General features: G+C 38.5%; 1 protein-coding gene across 4 annotated transcripts in view; it reads left to right on the forward strand.

Moving 5' to 3' along the window:
* TPK1 (thiamin pyrophosphokinase 1) overlaps window positions 1-14,567 on the forward strand; it is a 296,432-nt gene that overhangs the window by 224,735 nt on the left and 57,130 nt on the right. For all 4 annotated transcript variants that reach the window (XM_058832786.1, XM_058832787.1, XM_058832788.1 and 1 more), the window contains one exon: window positions 7,702-7,813. In XM_058832786.1, coding sequence (XP_058688769.1) covers window positions 7,702-7,813 — 112 coding nt within the window. The remainder of the gene's footprint in view (window positions 1-7,701; window positions 7,814-14,567) is intronic.

A 14,567-nucleotide genomic window follows, 5' to 3' on the forward strand; every position in this document is an offset into this window, starting at 1 on the left:
TTGTTCTTTTATTGCCTGCTATACAATGCAGTTTCTTCCTTTTTGGTATTTTAAATAAGCTTTGATTCTTTTGGGATGCTCTCTCAGAATTATAACTGGGATGACATATGTGATGCTGGAAACACGCATTCAGTATGCAAATTCCTGTGAGAAAAGATGCCAGGCTGACTGTGTTTGCTTATGGTAAGAAATCCCTGTCAAATATTTAGGACTCAGGTTGGCCTATTTTGAATGATTTTAGTGTGTTTGTGAATATTTCTCTGTATTCTGAGTGCCAAATCTGTCACTGATGACAGTGATTACATGGATAAATCTGTAATGAAATGCAAGGGGACTGGAGCTATATCCATTACAAAGTGGCTGTTGCAAATAAACTTCCCACTCCTTTCCAAGTGTGTCTCATAATGGAGGAAAGTGAAGGTCTGAGCAATATTCCATTCTCCCACCACACCCTTCAACAAAATAATGGATTTTTGTGAAAGTAGTCAACTCCAGCTGACTACTGAGCTATACAAGAGAAGAAAAAAAAATTGGGGGGGGGGGGGGGGGGGGGGAAGGGGAGGAGGGATAAAAAATTTTATATTTGAATGGACAGCTTGATTTTCCTTTAATTATATTTGTTCTTCTTGACCTGAGCAACACGCCTTTGAATTTCACAGGTGTAGAAAGAAGTCAGTCAATCAATCATTGTAGAAAGGAGCAGTCAGTCATTGCTAGCACCAGATCTGTCTTCAAAGCCTGCTGTTATAAAGCAGAAGCCATTTTCCTGTCTACTGAAAGTAGATATGGTTTCTTATCCTAGGTCAATGAATATAATAACAGCAAATTATTTCTTCCTGTAGCAGAGATCAAGTAGGAATGCAAAATTGTCTCTCAAGTTCATTCTTTGCTACTTCCAGCCTGTGTCTTTCTTGCCTCAAGGTATATGAAAGTTACAGTCACAAATGAAAGAGAGAACAGAGCATTTGTGAGATTCTCCCACTCAGTGAAAGGAATTCTGTTCATCAGTTTGCACTGAAGAAATTATAGAGGCCAGGCTTTTATGAAACCCCTAATCCTAGCATGAAACCTCCAAATATGAAGCCAGTTCTACGAAAAGGATGATGGTATATGAGAGGATTTGTGGGCTTATGATTTGTTGCCATTGTATAAAACATTAAAAAAAAAAAATGTTATCATAGGGCTTGAGAAGTACACGACTGAGAAGTACAAGAAACTAAAAGATGTTGACCAGCAGCCTGTTGATTCTTCTTCTTATTTATGCAGTATAGAAGATTTCCAAGTGAGAGTTGGAAGTAGAAGGGCTACAGAGATTTGCCAGTTTGTCTGGGAAGACTCCTGGGAACAGATAAATAGATCTGAATTTTATGAATTCTTGCATAGCATAAAGGTGCCTTCCAGTAACACTCAGCGATTCAGTGATAAGAAGAAGAAATTGTTTCTTGCCACAAGTTAGGTGAACATTATCCTGTCTTTTAAATTAACTCTCACACTTCTCTAATACCCAGAAAAATAAGATAATATAGTTTAGATAGAAGGGATCCTATAGACTCTTCCCCTGTAAAAATACACAAAAAAGGAAGGGCAGTGACACTAAATTTATTATGAACTGATTCATAATGAGAAAGATTATGCTGTATTTTTTATCACTTAGGAATTGCAGAGTATTAGTGCCCTTAGTAAAGGCCCCTTTAGGCTGACAATTTAACTGCAACACTGCATAATAATTATACAGGCAATATGAAATCTTCAGCAGCTTGTCTACTTTTCACTCTTATCTGCAATCTATTATACTCTGTAGTCTCATAAATGGATATAAAGAAAATGGTTCTGATTTTTTTAAGGCATCACTAAAAATGCTAATTAAACCTATAATGATGAGCCTGCTGAGGATAGGGCATCAAATGCACAAGCTCAAGGATAAAATGTCATACTGGGCCAGTCTAAGGCTTGCTCAAATTTAGAAAAGGACCAGGGACTTCTTGCTTATTGTAGTTTCACTCTGTATTTGTGGTGTATTTTGCACTGATTTGTGGAAAACTGGAGAAAATGTTGTGGAATCTCATTTGCAAGTGGGAAGTTTCTCTTTTTGGTGGTGTTCAGAGTAGAACAAGAATTAGTATTTATGGTATTTGTCAATCTTTAAGATATGTCTGTGAAAAGGAATTAAACGAATGAAACTCCCTTTTAAACTAGCTTTTGTATTCCCAGATATTTTTTTAGGTTAAAAAAATGTTTTCATCCCATTACTTGTGTGCATGTTAGCACATGCTGCTGGCACTCTTAACTGCTTGCAGTATTCTGAGGGAAGTATACTTTCATCCTTTTTGCACGTGTGATTGCTGGGGCTTTGCCACACAAATAGCCTGGACTGCAGAAGGAAGAGAGTTGTTTCACAGCTCATGCTGCAACAAGTGATGGGCAAACAAGGGATTCACTCCCCGTGCTCAGTGACATGGGAAGTGTTCACTCAGGCTGGTTTTTGCTAGGACTGCAGAGGATGTTCAAGTGTGAATGTGTGAAATTCTGGAATAGTTTGCTGTCTGTGGATAATCTGTACATTCGTTATACAGTAGCAACCATTTAAATGTATAACCTCAGGGTATAGTAACTCTTGGCAGTTTACTGGCACTCACCTCCACAGGGATTTCCTTCTGTACCCTTATCATAAATTGGTTTGAAACAGATGTGTTCATTAATTGGGTCTAATAATGATTACAATACATTCTGTCTTTCTTGTCTGGGATTTTATTCACTGTAAAGTCATTCTTTTATTAAGTGTTCCCCTTGAAGGGTAGCCTTGGTAGGGCTCTGTCTTCATGAAAGAACTGATCAAACTGATTTCATGAAGTCTATCCATTTCAGCACAGGAACAATACTAACTTTGATAGGAGGGACTGGCACGACTGGGTCTAACAGTTTTCAGTATTATTTTGAAGCATAATTAATTTGTTTATTTTTCTCTATGTGTTTAAGCAGTCATTGATATGACATATGAGAGCTTTTAGATGTACATGTTTTTGCTGGAACTGTGGATACTTTTATTTTCAACAGCAACCAAAAGCCTGGTTTGCTCAGAAAATGTTCTCTGTATAGCATTCACATAATAGCAACTTGGCACTATGTGTATTTATGTGAAAAGACAATTGATGATATTTTAGGCTTATAACAAAATGACTCTTCTTAAGTACATCCTTTTAGAAAAATTGGCTGTATTTATCTTGCTCAAAATCTCAGCCTAAAAGCTTTTATTATTGTTAAGTCAAGCTCTTACACAACTAATGATTAGTAGAAATATTTCTGGAACTTTGTTTTTACTTTATTGCCAGTCATATTTGATTTTAAACATAAATGTTCTCAGCTTTGCTTCATCCTTGTTCCTTTTCTCTTCCTCCCCTCTGCTGCTGTGATTGCTGCTTTGGTGGTTGTGTTGATTTTCACCCATTCCCTAAGTCTTTTCTCTATATACCGTTTTCTTCACCCAGATGTTTATGTACTAAAACAGATTGTGTTTTTTTCCTTTTCCCTGGGTAGCACTATGACATCTGTATTTAGTTTTTTGCTGCTGTTGTTGCTTTCAAGTGTGTGCTGCCATCTATGGAGTAATCAGAGGAATAAAGCTGGTACAAAAAAAGATGTTTTATCAGAAGATCATTGAAAACAAGATCTAAGTAGTGAAGGAGGTATCATAGAGCAGTTGACCAGATCTCAAGAAATCCTGTTTCTCTGTAGTTCTAGATCTCACAGCAAGCACGGGTGGAAGTACACCTTTTAGAAAATCAATGGTGTCTAATAATGAAATTACTCAGTTGATTTCTTTAAATCAGAATAAGTTTGCTTTGTCCTTCAATTTGATAACTCGTTCCTTTTTCTTTTCCTTCCCCATTACCTCTCAGGTGTCCTAGTTATTCAGCAGTTTCCAAGACCTGTTTACTGTATCTTTCTTAATTTGTTTTTCAAAGCTTAATTTTATTTCCTTATCCTTCCCCAGAATCTTGTTAACTGACTTTATGCCTCTCCTCAATGTTCAGTTTCTGCCTGACAAGGTCCAGGTTTCCCTCCTTTAGATCCCTTCAGAATGCATTACTGAAGATTAGTCCCCATTCTGTCTCTCTTTCATAACATTTTGTTCCTTGATATCTATTTTAGAGTGCACATTTATTGCACACATCTATTCAAGACGGTCTGAAAAGCACTTGGAGAAATAATTTTCTCTGTACTGGGGTATCCATGCACGTAGAGAAGCTACTGCTTTTCTCTTGATGCTGTTCATGTGCTTTCAGCTTGCAGATTTTTTGACTAAGGATTCTAGCATCTCACAACCTTGAGCGGGGTTAGGTGTATGGATTCCCGGCAATCAGAGTTCTATTCATTTCAGTAAGATGTGGCAAATAACAACTATCTCTTTAGGTCTTTCCTCAGCAAAATAGTGTTGGAGTGGGTGTATATTTAAACACTACTTCTTAAATGCTTTCTTATAACACAAGGTATTAGAATCAAAAGGAAAAGTTTAACCTATGTGGATAAAGCATTCTTAAAAATATCTTCTGACATTTTCTTCTTATTGCTGAACTCAAAAATTGATCTTATTTTCCAGCATCAAAACAAAATGAAGGAAAAAAAATCGATGCTGAAGATTGATCAATGTTTTTCAAAACTGACTTAATAAGATAAAAATCAATGCAGCTGTATTATTTGCCATTCCTTCATCACCAGGAACATTCAAACATGGTAATATTTGATTCTTAAGTTAAATGTGAAAATATTTCAGTTACCTCCTACAGGGGCAGGAAAAAAATATAAGGAGGGATTTATTTAGTGAAAGTTCAGTTTTCTTTTTAAACCTAGTTTTGGAAATTTGAGTTCTGCAGAAACTGAAAACAGTTTGATATTTTAAGTGACAGTATATAATTATTCCTTTAATCACACAGACTTAAATAGAACAAATTATTACTTGTATTTGCAAATTGCAAGCTCTGATCCTCCCTTCCTCCTGCAAAAATGAGTTCCATCTTGCTTGGTTGAGAGATCTGTACTCAAAAAACTGGAGATAAGCTCGGGAACTGAATTTCCCTCATGGCAGATTCACAGTCCTTTGAGTTTAGAGCTTTACTGTACAAATGCATCAGCTGATTAACCTTTTTTGGCAAAAATGAGTGGGTTATTTGTAATTTGTTCGTTTGTTTTTTCCCAACATTCATTTCCCTTTTCTGCTTCCACTATCCCCAGTAATATTAAGATCCCTTATTGACTTAGTTAAAGAAAAGCCTTAGAAACTGACTTCTTATACATTATTGAACCAAACCCTAAAACATAAGTTTGGCCTGGCAGTTTAAAGGATTTTTTTAAAACAAATTATTTGCATTTCAGTATTCTGGTTCACCTGCTGCCTTTGGTTTAGCCCTTTGGGCTCCCTGTTTGGAATTTTTCTTAACAACTGAGTGCTATAAAATGTTCTTTTAGGGAACAAAATCATTGTCCTCACATAATGACTGGGACTGGGATTTTCTGGAAGTACCAGACATTAAAAGACTCCTGATAAAATCCTAGATATTGGTGAGCCTCTGGTATTGGCATCTTTTGTTTTAAAGATTTATTTCATGAGCACAGGAAGACAGCTTTCTGCATAAATTTCTACTGAATTAATTCCCTATCTGCAAGCTGGGCCAGAATGTCATAAAATAGGAAATGCAAACCTGATAGTAGGCAGACACAGACTTTAAGAATGTGGAATTTAAACAGGTTCTCTGTGGGGCCGGCTACTTTCTCATCTGCTTTTCATATTACTTTGCTGATTGATTAATATGGTGAGTTTTCTCCTCTCTTCCAGTAGCTCTGGGCAGCAATATGTACATTCATTGGGATCAGACAGTCCCACCCCTTCATCTCTCTGTCATCATCAGCTTCATTATCGACAATATCAGTAATCGCATAACAAGAGAGCTTGTTCTTGTAGCTCTCCCTTTCCTCCCCCCTCCTTGCTGTGAGAGAGAAGTGGCATGGCATTTTGCATAGCTAAAAGCTTCTCAAGCCTGAATTTGTTACACCTCTGAATCTGGCAGGGAAGCATTCACAACCACTACCCATGAACATGGCTCATCACCACGTGAAGCTGGACACCCTGAGAAGACAGATAATATTGGATTGGTTTTCTTGTTGCTCTGCAAACAATCAAATAGGCTTAAGCTATGCAATCTGATATTCCCTAATTGACAGCTTTTCCAAGGTTCATTTGTTAACTGAGAGCATGACATGTATTGAAGTTGTTTCTTCATAATGCATTTGGCATTAACAGCAGAAGCTGTTGAATGCCTCAGACATCAATGTCTCAGCAATAAGATATTTCGCCTACAGTTTTGACTTTCTAACTAGTGACTTTGTATTTACAAGAGCATGTGAAATGAGCATAGGACAAGACAGGGCAGGAGAATAAAGCTTAAATGCGTTCTCCTAAGAAAATTTGTGAGATTGTTTTTGCTGCTTGGGACATTTAGCTGAGTTTTATGGTTCAACTGTTCTTCATTTCTTTTGGTATAAAACCTTGGTTTCTTGCTTAACAAAGTATTCACTGAATAGTCATAGGGCTTCAGAGCCCTTTTATTTTGATAAAAGGTATATTCATAAATAGGCATATCTGATTTTATTTACAGTGATGAAGAGTTTGTGTGTAAAAGATGTGCTCAAGAGTTTTGCTTGTCTGCATTCACAAGAGAATAAAATAAAATGAAAAAAAATCCTCTATTTCAAAGAATCTTAAGCTTCTCCCACACGAAGCCCAGGCTTATCTGAAGGAATAAATTATCTGTGTAGGAGAGACCAGAAGATGATTTCTTCACTGATCCTGTCACTACTTTTCTTTTGCTGCTTTCTTGTAGCTGGTTTCCATAAACACTTTCCTAGTTTCTTAGAACACAGATTGTGCCAGAACTGTAGCACTTCTCCATTCTGTTAACAATTTCTACTATCTACTCTTCCTTGTAACTGTTCATAGGATGTTCACACAGGATCTGTAAGTGCTAATTAAGAGATTTATCATGAAAACATAATCATTAATAGCTGTTGCTTCTCCTGCATCCCATGAACATTTTAGTTAACACATAAATTTATCTTGAATGTAAAAAAAGTTTTTAATTTCTGTTTTTTCATTACTTAGTGTAAGCAGGTTACTCTAAATACTTGGATTAATTTCTCTAGCAACTAGTTAAGTTTCTGCATGTATTCCTCCTTCTGGGAAGAGTACCTGCCTGGAGAAGTGCATGAAATTTTATAGATGACAAAATAATTGAGGCGCTTCGGTGGTGCTTTGACTAGCACTCTTTAGTAAGTGAAACACAGCTGTTTAGATGAGGAAAAAAATGGGTGAATGGGTCAAGATGCTTTCATTTCATGGGAATAAAGAACCTAGCTTTGACAGAAGAGCCTATTCAAATAATAGGAAAGAATGAGCAAAACTAGATTCTGCTTAGAAAAGCCTAGAAACAAGCTTTTGAAAGCCCTAAGGTCTGGAACCTAAGCATACATCTCTCCTCCCCCTGTAAACATCAATGTCCTGACTTCCTGCTGCAACTCAATATTCCAGAGCCCTTGGTGAACATTCTGGACCTGTCTCCAAGTACCTCCTCTTTTGTTTGCAAGGTCTGTGACCAAATGCCATTTGGGTGCCTGGCGAGCACTGACTCCAGAATCACTTCTGTCTTGCAGGGCAAGCACAAGCTGCGTGTGGACACAGGACTGGAGGGCTCCTGGTGTGGCCTCATCCCCATCGGGAACCCCTGCGAGAGTGTGACCACGACAGGCCTTAGGTGGAACCTCAGTAAGTGAGATGCCTCTGGGATAGTGGGTTTGGTGTGGTCCTGACCCTACATTTACAGCAACTTCACCAGTGATGAAGGGCCTTGCAAGTTTGGAGGTGAAGCATGGCACTGAATCCCTGCCAGGCCGTTTTTTTTCTGAAATGAAGGGGTTTTTTGCAAAAACAAAGCAAAAGAAATATGTTTAAACCTGAGATATCACAGGCAAAGACACATTTTCCATTTGGGAGTCATTGTGCTCTTCAAACAGAACATTTGTTGAGGTCATGATACATTACCATCTTGATACATTACCCTCCAGGGAGAAGAAGCCACGAGTGTCTAAACTCCTGCTTATAAGCCATAAAGTTACAACAGACAAATAATAATGTGATACAGATTATTAAAGCTACCTCACTTCACCCAAACTGCTTCATGTGTATTGTCTGTTTCTCAACCCTGAATGAATAGATCCTTTTTCTTACTTGAAAGTAGAAAAAAGAGTCCATTTGATTAAGAACCAGGAACATTTATCTGTAGAGAAAGGAGGTTTTATGACACAAAAAAAATTGAAACAACCTTCATCCTCCTGCCTCTTCCTCCCACACTGAGTCATTTGGGATGTATTTACACAGCAAAGTAATGGGGTATTTTCAATGAAGATTCATTGAAACTTAAGTGGGAGCAAAGCAGTAATTGAGAGGCTCTAGTCTCAGTCTGATTGATGTGTCCAGGCTTTAGAGCCATTCCATGCAGGAAGGGCATGCTGTTCTCACAGTCTGCAGTGCAGTGCCTTCACTGGCTAAGAACTGATGTGAGTGACCCACTGTGCCATCCTGCAGAACATCTGCTGGTTCCACTGAGAGCTTAAGGTGGTGGTAGTAGCTAATTTATCATATTAGCATTAGTAGCTAATATGATAAAAGATATAAATAGGGCATTAGTTTTGGATTGTGGGAGAATTGCCAGATAAGGAGCTGTCTGGCTAGCAATATTTCTGTCCTTTTAAACTGGATTGGATGAGCTGAATGTATTGCATAAGAGACATTCCCTTCATTTGAAAAAGAGTCAGATATTTTCATTTGTACATATAAATTCAGTTGATATATAACATACTGAATTTTCATCTGCTCATCTCCTGCTGTCCAGTAACTTCTGTGACCCATTGGACTGAGGTAGTAATTTCTCAGAAAATATTCTGTCCTTCAGAATGAGGCTTGAGCAAGAAGCTAAAGCCAGCCTCATGTTGATGAAGTAAGCCTCTTTGAATCCTGTGTTGTATTGCAAAAGGCTACTCTGTGGATCAAAATGTGGTGGATGCAATGAAGTTGCAGCCTTTTCTTCTGATTTTTATTAGTTGAAAAAGCCATTTTTCAGATAAAACACAATTTTTTCAGTTTAATTCCGTAAATTTCATCAGCTTTACAAGGTCCATCAACTTTAAGGATGGTCTGTCTGCTCTGTTTCTTTATTACTACTAAGTTATTATTGCCTGATCTGCTAAACCTAAAGAGAGAGTGATTGCAAGTCAGCTGTGCCAGCTGGAGGAGGATGCAGATGAAATGGCAGCAAATATTTTTTCTCTCTAGGGTTGGGTTAAGATACCAGTTTCTTAAATGTTGGTTGTAACTAGACATGGACCTATGTGCATTTTTAATACGCTAAGTTTAATCTTTTCTTTTCTGGGGGACAAAAAAGTATTTATGTGACTTTTTCCTGCTTCTTTCATCTTAGCATGACACCATCATCTCTGCTTCTTCCTGTCCTTTTTGCTGTTATTTTCCAGGAGGAAAGAGAGCAGACCATTACAGTGTTTTCCTTAGCAATGTATATATCACATCCTGTTACAGGCTGTTTTCTGTCTCAACATTCATGTTGCTCCCAGGCTGTAGTTCTTTCATTTATTTCTTCATATTAATCACAGATATATCTGTAAAACCAAAAAATGATCTGATCTTCCTTGAAGAACCTCAATCTGAGACATCTAGGTCATTACAACCTGAAACTCCTCTCTTGCCCAAGTGACTTGAGCTAACCTTTTCACTCATCCAAATGCAGAATAACCTTTGATTAAGATTATTGTTCAGACTCTGATTAAAAAATTAAAGTACAATTACATTCCCCAAAAGGGAAACCAATATCTCCAAAACAGCATGTGGTTGGTTGTGGCTTGATTCGACTTTTTCTTTAATAAATCATAACTACATTCTGATGGTTAAAGTTTGATATTAACTTCCATTGTGTTAATGCACTTTTATGCTGCCCTTAGTTCTGCACTTCAAAAAATATTAATCCTCCTGTAAATTGGGATGGAGAAGCAAAGGATCAGCTGGGAAGAAATAGCATAATAAGAATAGATACTGAAGTGTGATATGGATGTCAGCCTTGCTGCTGATGGCAGCAATGGCAGAGCTTTGCCTGTTGCTTTGTTAACAGCAGTCTGAGCACACACCTTTGTAAACCTCAATGTAAATATATTGTAAACCTCAGTGAATATTTTTTTTTGTGGTTATAAATTAATTTTCATGTGTAAATCATAAAAGAAATGGAATTTTTAAGCCAAACATGACATGAGAGGCCCATTCCTCCAGTTTGTTATGGAATTAAATTGGATGTGACCTTACAAGTTGGGTTTTAAAAAGTAATTTTTGAGCCCTCAGAATATTTAGGTATCTGGGCAGTAAACTAATTTCAGAATTTTAGTTCAAACAGTGATGCATTAGGTGGTAGGGGAGCCCTCATTTTTGCAAACAGTAATTTCCAGCAAATCAAAATTCAAATAACACTGCTGCACAAGACAGAGCTGGCTTTGCATCAAGCTTTTTGATGTTTAACACCAATTTCTGCCTGAGTATATCTAGATTACTCTGCCAATTAAAATTTGTAAAACCTTCAAGAGGTAGTCAAACATTATCTGTGTCCCGTGTACAGGTGCTGTCATGATACCTCATAGGTTCTAAATAGAAAAAGATAAGAATAAATACCTAGGACAGAAGCTATATTGAGGTTAAGAGTAAGGTACCAAAGGTCCCATTTCAACAGTTGAATTAGATAAACCTGAAATCTGGAAGTCATTCTGCTAGCAGAGAAACAATAATGACTTTTAATATTACAGAATCCAGTATTTTTTTGTATGTTTGTTTGAGAATGCAGCATGTATGCATGTTTTTATGCATGCTTATCTTTGTTATTTGCTAGCACTTGTCACAAACAGAATTTTCATTTATTTTAGTTCTCATCTTATGAGTGAAAGAACTTGGAGAAGAAAGTGGAAAATTGATTAGAGAAAATATTTTTATCCATACCTGCTATTGTGTAGCACATACTCAGAACACATTATAAACATATTCTTTCCATTCCCAAAGGGATACAGATCTTTTCTCTATTAAAATCTGATTTACAGCACAGGAATCAGATAATGCTTTATCTGATTTGACTCACCTGGCTGCTTGGTGATAACAGCTCTTATGTCTAATAAATAAATAACAAAAAATCCAATAATGCCAGAATTACCCAGCATTCTTCATTAGGTCCTCAGTGGTGCTTTCATGGAAGGTAAATAAGAATGAAGGTAGAAATCAGCTGCACTGCTCATCAAAGAGAGGTTGGAGGGTAATGGAAGGCATTTTTAGGAAATGCTTCCTTTTCTGTGATGTTACTTCAGAAAATAATCTTGCCAAATAATTTATTCTTCATCTCTATGGCCTTCTAGATATGCTGTATGTCATGCCTCTACTGAAAATGCCAGCATATATGTGCGTGTATGTGTGTGTGTATGTGTGTGTATATATATCTATCTCTCTCTCTCTCTCTCTTTTTATATATATATATATATATATATATAAGCTCTGTGTGTATGGGATTGTGCTTTCCAGATAATTTTCATGCCAATTTGCCTTCTTTAGGCAGGAAGTTAAATTGCTGTAAAATGCTGCCATTTGAAAGAGTGCCACTGTCACTTCACTTCAAAAGGCAATAGCAATAACAACGGGAGCAAGACCTTTCTCTAACTGTAGCAACAGAGCATCCACTGACTACTAATGTCACAGGTAGATGAGCAGGATCCCAAACCTTTTGGTGCTGTTTACATTGTTAGTAAAATTGAAATGTTTGCACTGTTTTACTTCACTGAGGTTTTATTGATGTAGCATTGTGAATGGAACAAAAAGTTTACAAAAGCAGTTGTGGTTTGTATTTCAGGAGAACTCAAGAGTCTAAAAGATGAAAGAAAATTACTAACTTTTTTTTTTAAAAAAAAAGAGAGTCAGAGACTGTTCTGGGAAAGGTTGTAAATTAAAATGGACAGGTGTCTGTACTAGTGAGGCTGTTTGTATAAGCACTCTCTAACCTGTTTCATAACTGTAATAGTTTATATCTCACATTTTGCTACCCCAGTTCTGACTGAGGCAAACTAAGTGGCACTTCTGGGAATAGCTTTGTTTTCAGTAGCGGAGTAAATAGCTTCACAGCTGGATTCCCATTCTCCTCTGCTTTCCTCTCTTTCCCTCCCTTCTCTTGTGCTTTACTGGCAGAAGATATATTATCACTGATGTATTTTCTCACTTATCCATTGCAGCTCTAAGACTCTGGGTAGGGGTGGAGTGGACAGAAATGATGTTGCTGATCCCAAAGCGTTGGGTGGCTTTGACCTTTGGCAAGCTGTTTGCCCGCAGGAGTGCTGCTGTCGGCCTTCCAGGGTCATATCATTTGTTACAAGGCATGGCCTGCTGGAATACTTTTCCAATGAGGCAGCTGTTCTGATGGTGGCGGCCTGGCATCCCACTGGCTTACTGCAAGTCAGCAAAAACAACGAGGGCCTTGCTTACCATTGCATAAAATCTTTTTGAACCACAAAGACCATTTGGTGTACATTAAATGACTGATGAACACAGTGCTCAGTTGTGCTGGGCCTCTAAACCTGTATTTGCATTTTTTGCTGAACAGCAGCTTGAAAACTCAGTCAGACTTCGTGAAAAGGCTTGAAATGGGGACACACATTCAGTTCATTTCCACATATTTCAGTAAATGTTTGGAATTAGTGGGAGAGAAAATCAGATCCAGCTCCTCTTTGGAGAGATGACAGGGTCCCTGGCATTAAGTTTGGAAAGGCTGCTTTAAGATGATAAACAGATATGCTTTTCCAGATCACATTTCTGGGGCAACATTACTACTGCTGCTGACTCCTCTTAGAAGAAGATTTGTGTGAGTACCTCAGTTCTGAACCAGCTCAAACCACTTCCAGAGGTAAGTTTAGCTCAGCTGGAAAGCCATCTTTAATGGGATATAGAGAATGTATATATGATCCTTCCATGTAGCAGTAATAGGCAATAATTGCTAGGAAGGAGTAGAATAAAAAAATCTTAGAGACTCCAGCACGGCTATACACAAAGTAGATGACTCTCCAAAACCTGAGTAATACCATCCTCAAGTAAACTGAAGAAATTTAGAATGTCCTGAGTTGGAATATACCCATCAGGATCATCAAATCCAACTCCTGGCCCTTCACAGGACAACCCAAAGGATCACACTGTGTGCCTGAGAGTGTTGTCCAAGTAATTTTTGAGCTGTATGACCCTGGAAAAAGTGTCTGTTCATCTTTCTTGTAGGCTTCTACTGGCAGACTCTAATTAGGTCCCTCTGGATGGCATCCCATCCCTCAGGTGTGGCAACTGCACCACTCAGCTTGGTGTCATCTGTAAATTTGCTGAGAGTGCACTCTATCCCTTTGTCTGTGTCATTAACAATGACATGAAATAGCACATGTTCCAATATGGATCCCTGAGTGACATCACTTGTCACAGATCACAATGTCCTTTGGGACTCTGAGTCACTGACCACCACCCTCTGGATGTGACTGTCCAACCAATTCCTTATCCACCTAATAGTCTGCCTATCCAGTTTCGACTTTTTACAGAAGTCCAGATAAATGACATCTGTAGCCTTGACGACTTCCCTGGGGAGCCTTCTCCACTGATATTGTCACCCCTTCATAGAAGGCCACTGGGCTGTTCAGGCAGGGCTTGCCCTTGGTGGAGCCGTGCTGGCTGTATCAAATCACCTCCCTGTCCTCCATGTGCCTCAGCACAGCTTCTAGGGGGATCTGTTCATGATCTTCCCAAGGCACAGAGGTGAGACTGACAGAACAGTACCCAGGGTCCTACTTTCTACACTTTTTAAAGGGAGGTACGATGTGTCCCTTTTTTTCAGACACTTGGGACTTCACCTGACTGCCAGAACTTTTCAAATACCATGGAGAGTGGCTTGGCAACTACATCAGCCAATTCTCTGGGATGTATCTCTTCAGGTCCTATAGACTTATGTACCTTCAGGCTCCTTAGATGATCTTGAACCAGGTCTTTACTCACGTTGCTCCCCCAGTCCCCATCCTGCTGTCCATCCACTCAAGGTGTGGGAAGAGAGGCTGACACAAAGACTGAGGCGAAATAGGTGTTGAGTACCTCAGTCTTCTTCTCATCCATTGTAACCAGTGTCCCACCACTGTTTATGGGGGGTGGGTGCACCTTCTTTGACCTCCCTTTTCTGGCTAACATACCCGTGGAAGCCCTTTCTGTTATTCCTTGCATCTCTTGTCAGCCTCAGTTTTACCTTGGCCTTCCTCAGCTATATTTCATCTCTGTACTCTTCCCAGGTTTCCTGTCCTTGTTTCCACTTTCTGTGCATTTTTTTTTTTCCCTCTCATTTGACCAGCAGTTCCCTACTCAGCCATGCCCATCTCTCGTTTTCCCTGCCTGATTTCTTGCTCCTGGGGATTGCTGG

This window comes from Poecile atricapillus, chromosome 2, assembly GCF_030490865.1.
Source record: "Poecile atricapillus isolate bPoeAtr1 chromosome 2, bPoeAtr1.hap1, whole genome shotgun sequence".
Lineage (NCBI taxonomy): Eukaryota > Metazoa > Chordata > Aves > Passeriformes > Paridae > Poecile > Poecile atricapillus.